The 10,774-nt window shown below is 46.4% G+C and overlaps 1 protein-coding gene across 1 annotated transcript in view; it reads right to left on the minus strand.

Annotated features, from left to right (window-relative positions):
* Positions 1–554, minus strand: part of TMEM181 (transmembrane protein 181) — a 402,172-nt gene extending 401,618 nt beyond the window's left edge. Inside the window, exon 1 of the mRNA XM_085612152.1 lies at positions 232–554. Coding sequence (XP_085468278.1) covers positions 232–362 — 131 coding nt within the window. The 5' untranslated portion in view covers positions 363–554. The remainder of the gene's footprint in view (positions 1–231) is intronic.
* Positions 555–10,774: the final 10,220 nt, after the last annotated feature.

Raw genomic sequence — 10,774 nt, forward strand, 5'->3', positions numbered from 1 at the left:
GCGCCCTCTCCCCTCACGCGCGTTCTAATCCGTTAGAGCATCCGCGAGGACAGAGGTTAACGGCGGTTGAGAGCTGTGACGCCACCTGCCCTGTGCCACCTGCCCTGTGAGAGGCTTCTCGGCGGTGCAGAGACATGGAGGACACATTTCCCGGATCAGCTATCGCGTACAGCGCACACAAGGGGTTGTACGAGGGGTCTTCCTTTAGGCGCCCCCCCCCCCCCTTCGTACCTGTAATAGCGGTCATCCTTGTAGGGGGTGAGGTCCTCTTTCAGTTCCTGGTACGTATCCTTAATCCGTTTGCAAAAATGTTTCAGCTCGCTGCAGATGGGGGTTTCGAAGGATGGGTAGTCTGAATCCATAGCGGTAGCAAGACAGGTCCCTTCCGGGGAAAGCGAGAAACGGGCCCTGCTAGAGCATTGCTGCTCGGGAGAGGGGGCGCGCAGTGCTGGGTGCAAGAAAGCTCTGTTCCCTCTCTCCGTTCCTCTGCCGGGTTGAGGGGGTAGGGATGCACCGTATCTACCATACAAACAAATCAAAGGTAGGCTAGGACCCGCCCTGCCATATGCGCCTCGCTCACTGGCATCGCAGCCCGGAGCTGAGTCAATGCTCCCTGTGTGGGAGGAGGGGAAATGGGCTGGGTCCGTGCTGACATCACTGCTGCACAAGGGGTAAGGGGCTGCCCCCTGTGCACCGACAGGTAGACAGACCTCAGTGCAGCGTCCACACCAGGGCTGATGTCAGTGTATTATATCGTATTGGAATTGAATTACAGTACAGCGTACAGTACCCGATTTTAACTACAAGCACTGGCCCGGGTTGATATGTGTGGGAAATACAAGGGCGGGCTTAATTCGTTCCTTTCTGCTCCAGAAATGCTTTGAAGAGCGACTGCACGTATACACCAGCACCACGGACAGCTGCCACATTGCAGCCCGCTCAATGAGCGTAGATGCATACCAGTCTGCGCTTCCTTTGCCTCAGCTGGTCAATGTGAGAAGCAATTTATGTCAAATTAACGAGGAAGGACTGTAGCGACGTAGACGCGGGACTCGGTGTGTAACTTAAACAGGGCATTGTTATGTTACATGCACCAAGCAGATCGCCAACCGACCCGCGCTATGAAGATGTCACGCCGATAGCCCGCTATAAAAGAAAAAAATACTGGTACGGACCGATACAGCAGACACTCTTACATTGAATGCATATCTCTTATCTGCAGTCACTGATCTAAGTCAGTCAGTCAAAATTACTTTATTCGGTTATTTAAAACCATAAAAGCATTCTACACAATAATAAAAGTTAAACACATTAATATGATATTAGTTAACAATGATATTGCATTGGTTAGATACACAAGGTGGACAAACAGTTCAAAATACAGCCTTAAACCCGGATTATTAAAAATTGTTAAGAACTAGATCATGGGAATCACTCTCACTGTTTAACTCCTTATTCCGACTGCTGCTGTGAGGAAACTCGCTATGTTAAAAATTTCCCAGGCATTAGACAACATCTGGAAATATATTAGCACTGGTTTCGCCTGAAAAAATCCTTTGCACTTTAAAATTGGGAGAATAAAACGTTTCCGACCATGCAAAAAGTGCTCGCAGAATAAAACGAAGTGCAATGTGTCCTGGGAGGAGAAATTCTCACATGAACAGACGCCCAGGTCCTCCATCCATTTTCCATTACGGTGGTTCGGCAAATCAAAAGTATAACTGGTTCAGCCTAAATCTTACTAGAAGGAAGCGATGGTTAGAATTGGTTACCACAATTAAGTAGGGTCCAATTGCACGAGAAGTTTTTACAATTGATGGGCACGTACCGTTGGCTTTGCCAACTCTCTCATCTCTCTTTCCAAAAGTGCCATATATAAATAAGATTTCTTAACCCACTGCATGTCTCCCTTTACAAATTTTTCTGGAGAGTTAAATAATTCAGGTTGTCCCAATTGCTCTGCCAGCCTTTTCACATGACTCAACCAAGGAATGCTGCTAACTCGGTCTAAAGCTAACCAATCTCTCAAGATTTCGCAATTCATTTCAAGTTCGGGGTTTAACCAAGTTGCTATCCATTTTAGTAAAGGTGCCATTTCAATTAGATCAGCCACAAAGCCTATGCCAGTCTCTTGATGAATTATGTATGATGGCGTTGACTGTGGCACCGATAGCAAATTTCTTAAGAATTTATTTTCAATTATTTGAATTTCTTTTGCTTCTCTAAAACTCCATTTATCCGAGCCATAGTTTGCGAATGAAATGCATTTTGCTCTACATACATTTAACAGTGCTTGTATTGGTTTAGCCCGCAACCTGCGTGCAAAGCCTAGAACCGCAGATGAAGATCTGGCCAATACATTTCTTTTTGCGTTCATTTGTGGGACCCATGTACCTCTATCATCAAATATAATGCCTAGGTAAGGGAATATAGTGACCCTTGTAATCACGTTACCCTCACAGTGGAGAGTTTGAACCCTTTTAGGCCTAGAGCCGATTATCATTGAGTGTGATTTTGAAAAGTTTACACTTAGACCCAGAGATCTCATGAATACGGCAAAGGAAGTTAAAAGACACTGTAAACCAACCGCAGTTCTTGCTAATAGGGCGGCATCATCTGCGTATAGGAGGGCTGGGATCAGCCGTTCCCGCACACGCGGGATGTCTTCACTGGCGTCCCCTAAAACTAGATCCAAGTTGTTGATATAAAGGGTAAAAAGTAGGGGGGCGAAGATACATCCCTGCCTGACACCATTTACGATGCGTATTCCCTGGGTGCAATCCCCCCTTTGGTCGTACCTCACTGTGGCTGTCAAGTCCTTATGCAAATCGGCAAGGAAAAAAACAATGTTTCTGTCCACACCTAGTTTGATTAGTATAGCCCATAACTTGGATCTATTCACTCGGTCAAAGGCAGAGGAAAGATCCATGAACGCCAGATACAATGCCCCCTTCTTGACAATGGTATACTTCCCAATTAATAGGTGCAGATTCAATCATTGGTCAGTGGTACCCCTTCCTTTCCTAAAGCCGTATTGCAGGTTCGATAGTGTATTAGTTTTGTTTAACCAGACCGTAAGTTTGCTGAGTACCACTCTTCCAAGCACCTTTACCGCAGAATCTATAAGTAAAATTGGTCTGTAGCAGCTTGGATCCCCTCTATTACCCTTTTTAAAAACCAGGACAATGACTGACTTAGACCATGATCTGGGCAGGCCAAAATTGCATGCCATATTAAAAACATGGGCCAGAAGTTTTGACCATAGTGTCACATTGGATTTAAAAAGATCGGCTGGGACACCGTGTGGCCATGAGCTATATTACTTGTCATTTGATTTATGGCCTCTGCTACTTCTAATTCTGTAAAAACCATAATGTATGCCTCGACCTCAAATACGATACCTGAGGGTCCTTGGTTCTCCTGATCGCCATATACAATTTTAAAATGATTAAACCATTCCTGCTACGGCATATTGCATTCTAGAGAGCTACCAGGGGTTTCCTGAAAGAATGGCTTGTTAACGATTTCCCGAAACTTGACACTATTTTTGATGACATCAATGGACAAGAGACCATTCCATGCTTCATTTTTAATCTCTCCTTTGCGTGTATTCATGGCCAGTTTGTATGCTTTCCTTAGGGTTACTATTACACTTTTATCTTGTGGTTTGTGTTTTAAAGCCACCAACAACTTTTGGTGGGCAGCTGTACAACTATGGTCAAACCACCTCTCCCCTTTGTTCTGGAATTTCTAATATGGGCGTTTAAGATCAGAGGCAACCTGATTGCAGATTTTAGCATATGCTATAAGGATCTCTTTGTCGCTTATATTAGCGTCTAAACAGAGATCAATCTCCCTTCCAACAGTGTTCAGTAGGTTCACTTGAAAATCCCCTGGCACTACCATACACCACTTAAGTCTACGGGCTTGGTCTTTAGGTTTTAAGTTGGGGGTGAGAACACATCTATTTGATTTTAAATTGTTCTTAATACCCCTTACCAATGTAATATGTATAGGATTGTGGTCACTAAAGTGTGACCACGTAGTGGTATATCCTATCACCTGGGGGGACAGGGCTGCACTAATGAAAATATAATCAATAGTAGAGTGCGTTCCCCTACCTTTAAATGTTGGAATGTCATCACTATCATGCAAGGTGTTAGGATATAGTAAACCAAATTCCGCTAGGGTGCTCTCTAAAAAAACACCTTGCTGTGAGTGTTCGAAGTGTATCTCTAAATGATTACAAGGGCCTAAACTGTCAGTAACATGACAGTTCGATTGGCATCGATGTACATTAAAATCACCTAAAACAATAACCGAACAAAAGATAGTTTGTTTCCCGTTAAACGACTCAAGGAAATGATTCAGACTGACCAGGTGTTTTTATTTGCAACAGTTCTGTCAAATGAATTATAAAAATTAACAATAAGAAGTTTAGGAGCATTAATGGGTGTAATCTGCACTACTAGACAATTTGGGGAACCAGAGTCAAATTTACGGTGATTGCCTACAACCTTTAGGGAAATCAGGGTTATTAGGCCTCCCTTTGCCCTACCAGCTACTGATGGTTTCGCTGACTCAAAATAGGGTGTATAACCATCCATCCAGAAATTATTCTTAGTTTCCCAAGTCTCTTGTAGCCCAATCATTTCAAAGTCATTTAAAAAATCTTTCCACCTATCATCATCTGTCTTATTTTTAAGTCCTGCTATATTCCAGCTTAATATCTTGGCTTGCTGCCCAATGTTAACCTCCTCTCCCTGTGTAGGTTTGATAATACAGTTCGTGTGAGTATCTCTATCTCTGATGTGCCCTTCCATAGAAGAACAGGAGTCTAGTCAATCATTACTATCCAACTGACTCAGTGGGGCAAATCTATTTGCAGTTTCAAACCTACTTACTTTAACTCTGTCATCTACTACAGCAGTGGGGTTTGAGTGACCTTGGAATGGGTTAATGGTATTTACATGAAGGGATTGGCCAGTATTATACATAGTTCTGACAGTAGGCCTAAGCGACCCTTCTCCTGTTGTATATCTTTGCGGTCCCTTATAATCTCTGCCCCGGTCACCCATTGCCAGAGGATAAAAGAAACCCAGGGGCAGGGCTGTGATCTCTCCCAGACCACAGTTAGAGCTCTCCCGGAAGAGCCAGTCTGCTACATTTATCCAATCAAAATTGATGAATATACAGTCACCATCATCTGATTTAGGGCGGCTTCTCACCCATCCCACCCGCCTAGCCATTATAATGTGTGTGGATGCTCTGGATCCCCCCTCAGAGAATTTGTTACACCAGAACTTAACTTTAGGAATGAGTTCCTCAGTTTTCTCAATACTATTTCTTTTGAGAGGGGGCACCCCTATTAGGACCGCTACTAGGGGGGTAGCTTCTGGTGGCAAGTGCAGCCTTCCTTGCTTAACAGAAGCTCCTATTTGTTGGGCCCTATCAGACATGGTGTTTTGTTCCTCCACTGGGGTGCAGTCGCCGCCCCCTCACCTGTACCACCTCTAAGTCCATTAGAAGCCTCATTCGTTTTTGTGGGCCCCGAAAGTGTTATGATCGGTGGCCTTCCCTCGTCGGAGGTCATCTTATGGGTGGTTTGTAGACTTATGCCGGTATCAGCCATGTTTGGTCTATTTAGTATATTAACAATATCATTTTTATCCTGACTCCTACCCCCAGTAGCGGCATCCCTGGAATCACCCAATTTGGACTCTATTCTGGTTAACCTTTCCATCACGCAGTCTAATCCAGATTTAACATAATTAAATAGGTCCTCCTTGAGCGAACCAACAAGAGTGTCAATATGTAACAGAACAGAGTCCACACTTGCTGTATTAAGGTTAGAAGATGGTAACTCCACTGTGGTCTGGTGGTCATCGACCCCTTCCATGTTGATAAAACCTTTATAGCAGGGCCTGCTTTTAGACATTTTTTTCTCCTTTTTTTACCAGCAGCTGCAACCGCAGTTCTGATCAGTTCCGGACTCCCCTTGCCCTCCATTTGTCCCTTGGGGCGTGAGGTAGATGGGATTTCATTGTCCCTGTGAGAAGTTGGCCTGGCATATGCTGTCTCCTAGTTATAGGGACACCTTGCACCAGTCCAATTCGACTCTTATTGATGATAGGTTTAAGAAAATCTTTAAAGAAAGCTCTCCTAGTGGTAGCTGTGGAGAGCAGCCTTCAGGCTAAGTCTTGAACGAGTGTTAAGCTTATTGTTTTACCATAATAACCTCTTGAATAACCAAATGAAAGAGTAGCCCACACAGGTATATATATAAAATATATGTATTTATTCTAGACAGAATCCCACAGTCTCTTTATGAAGCTGTGGCAAAGTTACAATTCAAACAAGCATTTATAAACACAATAAATAGCACAGGAATCACAGGGCCCCAGGGGGGGACCAAACCATATATCAAAAAAGTGGTATAAGAACCACGACAATTCTACAGAAAATGCCTAGGGCATTCAGGACCGCGGCCCCCCTTAAGAATCCACCCCAGGTTATGAGGAAGGGGACCCACGGGAGGTGCGTGCAGTGGAAATAGCTGCTATCGGGATCTCTATTATAGTCTATGGAGAATGTCGCGGTTGAAATTATACAGATTAAAGTCACTTCTAGCAGGACTACAAAGTTAAAACTTTAGACTTAAGCTTTTGAGGAGCCCACTACCACGAGAGTACCGGAGTACCACTGTTACCTGCCCCAGGGAAGCCGGGTGCATAGGTAGTTTTCGATGTCGGGTCGCGGGCTGATTTTCTATAAGAAAATGTTCAAAAGTGCTGCTAGCCAAAAGCGTCGATGATGCCGTGAAGATCAAAGATGTGAAGATTGCAGAGAAGAACCTGAAAGCAGAGGGGACAGAGTCTGGGTCACGGCAAAGTGACCAGGAGGCTCAAAGCAAAGAGCCCTTCGATGTCGGGTGCTTCAGGTGGAAAGTGGTGTAACTTGGATCTGCAGCCACGGGCTCTGGGAGGCTTCAAGGAAGGCCAGCCTTCGGGAGGGCGACTGTCCCACGTCGGATGAGGGTCGCTGCGGTGTTAGCGTCCGGATTGGATCCACTAAGCCTTGGCAGCCGCAACCCACGCAAGATGAACAAATCTGCTACAGTGCAGACCCACGAGGTCTGGGAGAGGTCTCCTTCGAGGAGACTGTAGAGCAGGCCTGGAGCAACCAGGGGAAATCTTGATTTTAGAAATAGACCTCCGCTAGGGCCCACAAGTCGAGAGACAAGGGACCGCGGGAGGCGGCAATTTGGAGTGCATAAAAGGGCACCCACGGGCCACCGGAGGGGGCTAGGGCGCTGGTCTTTGGCACAATTGCTGTAGAGTGGTTGGCTCGTAAATGGGCCAAAGCACAACTTCCCCACTGGTCAGGGTCGTGTGCTACGCAAGAGGTGGCCGGTGTCCTGGGGTATTGGGGATCTCGGCACCCACGCGGTCCACGGTGCCCAAACTCGTTGAGCACACTCACTGGCCTCTGGGATGCACTGGAAACCCACCTCAAGGCCGCTGGAAGTCGTCGAAGTCCGTAGGAGCAGCGAGGTTCCCACCGGGTCACTTGCAGTGTTTCAGGTGCCTGACAAGCAGGGGGATAACTCCTTTATCCCAAGGGAGATTTCTTCCGTCAGCTGGGCAGCAGCAAGTCGAAGGTCAAGACTGTAAAGTTCAAGATTAATCTGAGGCTCTGGGGCCACGTTATTCACCTTTATCTCCAAGATTAGGGGGGTGTCCAGAGTAGTGTCCACCAATGAGAGGTGAGGCGGGAAAGGGTGGCTACACCCTCTCCCCTTTGTGTGTTTCCCGCCTGGGCGAGGGGCAGGACGCCCCTGAACCGGTTCCAAGCGGTGTATGCAGAATGAGGTCTCTGCAGCTGCCTACGTGCAACTCTGAAAGGACATTTGGTGCACCCACCCTGTTCCAATCCACATTATCCTGTCTGGGGAGATGCTAGCACCTCCCTGCCACAGGAGCCCTATTGTCCAGCTGGCATGGTGGGGTTTTCCCCCGCATCAGCCAGCCAGGGTCGTGAAGGTGGCGGGCAGTAGCCATTTTGTTTTACTTGTGCACTTTTAAATTGGTGTCCAAATTCTACCGCTTTTCCCATATCGCCCCTCTAGCAGGGGGGAATCGTACCCTCATGCCCATGGCTGGACTGGGGGTATGATTCCTACATGTTTGACACCAAACACGATATGGTTCTGTGTAGCCATTCTCAAGTTATCGCAATAGACTTATAATGCGGTTAAGAGTATATGGTATGGCTACACTACAAACAACCCAGCAATGATTTTACGAAGGTTGCAGAGAGGCCCTACTCATGTAGGGGTCCCCCTCACATATACCTCAGCACCCTGCCATGTAGGATTACCAAGGCCTGCTATAGGGGTGACCTATGAGAGTATGTGTTGTAATGGGGTGGGATATAGGGTACCTATTTCCCTGTAAGGGGTGCTAGCACCACCTTACCCAGACTACAGTAGTGGTCTGGTGGTGTCAGTTTGTATGGCTGTCCCAGGGTGGCACAATAAGTGCTGCAGCCCTGGTAGGCCTACTGAGGGACCCATGCCCTGGGTACCTAGGGTACCATCTACAAGGGACTGTCAGGGCATCCTCAGCATCCAATGGGTTGTACCTAGTGTACTCACATCGTTCAACAGAGGAAGCAGATAGGCTGGGGTCCTGGATAGCAGGATCCCAGCCAGACTAGTCAAAAACCACTCAAATACCAGGCAAAAAGTTGGGGGCAACCATTAGTCAGATTACACCTTCCTACAGTCCCTAATAATGTTACTTACTACCGCTTCTGCAATAAGGTTAAGATCAGGGTCTGGACATGGGACATTATCAATGGCATTTACATCCAGTTCATCAGTTCCCAACCCCAAACCGGCCTCCACATTATGAATCTCCGTGGTTATAGCTTCCACAGCTGTACTTAAATAGGAGATCATGGAGGCACAATTGCGTGGTATCGTTGCCTTGGATTTGATGGTATCTACAGAACATGGGACTTTTCGCTCACCCACGACGACTTCTCAACAAAGAGAGGGATGGCCTGGTCCGGTCTCAGGCGGTCGCTGATGGGTGCAGACGGGCCCGCCCTTGGTCTGGGCTTTGCCCAGGCACGCCCACACGCGTCCCGCGCTGCAGGAGCCCGGTGGTGATTTTATGCGTGCCTCCTGGCGCAAAATGCCTGCGTCCGTGGTGGCGTCAGAGGCCACAAGGAATCCTGGAGCTTGTAGTCCCAGCTCCGCTCCCCCTCCCTCAGGCAATGCGGTGGTAGCAGCTGCGGTGATTACAGGCTTCCGTCGCTGCGGGAGCCCGGTGGTGATTTTATGTGTGCCTCCTGACGAAATGCCGGCGTCGGTGTCAAAAGCTTGCCTTCAAATCATAGCTTCTCTCAGGGACCTGTGAAGTGAGGAAAGATACTAAGCTGAGCTGCTGCCCCCCATTGCACTGGCATCTATGTGTGAGGCTCAGATAGCTGCTAGGCAGTATCATACAAACTAAAAGGAGGCTGATGAAAACTTAATTTTGACCATTGTTTTACGCCCAGCCAGTTGCTCAGTTTAAATCTAAAACTCAAAAACCTCACTCTGCCTGCACGTTGCTGCTCTGAAAAGAAAGTAGATAATGTGCAGGTGCAGCTGAATGTGTTCTAGTGTTGGACAATTACACCAGGATAAGTACAGCTTTTTCACTAGGGCCCAAGTTCTTGGACGGTGTCCACCCAGTGAAAAAAGTGTCTCTACGCACGTGTACCACTTTCTCCCCTGATGTGTACCGTACATGTTGTTTAGAATCTTATTATAGGAGGAACGACATTATAAGATAATAAATAAAGGTTTTGGTACGGCGCACACCCTGAACTAATGTATTTGAATGTGCTCTTATAGCTGATAATAAACAGAAAAAAAGTCTGGGTGAAATAAAGTATTTGCCTAAGATCATACAATTTGGTCACGATATAAAGTCAGGATCAATCCCAGATTTTCTACTTTCACATTGCAATTCAGCCACTAGATGAGTATTTCTTTCTGATATCAAACGTTAATGTTTTGTCCTTAATTCTTCTAGGATGAGATTGGAGTGGGTGATGAGACAAATTCATGTGTTCTGGGGCAGTTACACATATCGCAAAGCTTGTCCAAGGACATAGGAGCTTGCTTCACCACAGACTACTTACACATTTTGTTTCAACACAGAAATTTGCCGGAATCCACAGGATGCTGAGCCAAGGCTGAATTAAAATCTGGTTCCCCATGCCCCATGTTCAGCAGTTGTTGCCACTAGGCAACATCATATCCATTGAAGGCTGGGAGGTTTGAAAAGACCTCAAGCTGAGCCAGAGTCAGGTATCTGGCTCAAGCTTGGCTCTAGTGTTCAATGGCTCACCCACCTCTGGGCAAAGCCAGTTGGTCTGGCTCGTTTAGGTGTTTATATTTTTGTTGTAATGGTGGTGATTTTTTCCAGATGCACTAACCGAAAATGCAATCAGCCGTACACATGCATTCCCTCCACATTCACTCAATAGGATGTAGAACTATACATCAAGAAGACCTTAAAAAGAGAGAATCTTGCAACATCTAAGAACAGTAAAGTTTGCGGACTTGAGATATTCTATTGCATCATGTTTTGATGTGGGAAAAGAGGATACTACATGCCGATGTCTATTCCATGTTTTTGAAGAAATGCGCACAGACCCGGTGGGAAGGAGTTCAATACTGGAGACCACACTATATTAAATATGATCACTTTAACCT

This window comes from Triturus cristatus, chromosome 6, assembly GCF_964204655.1.
Source record: "Triturus cristatus chromosome 6, aTriCri1.1, whole genome shotgun sequence".
Taxonomy (NCBI): Eukaryota; Metazoa; Chordata; class Amphibia; order Caudata; family Salamandridae; genus Triturus; species Triturus cristatus.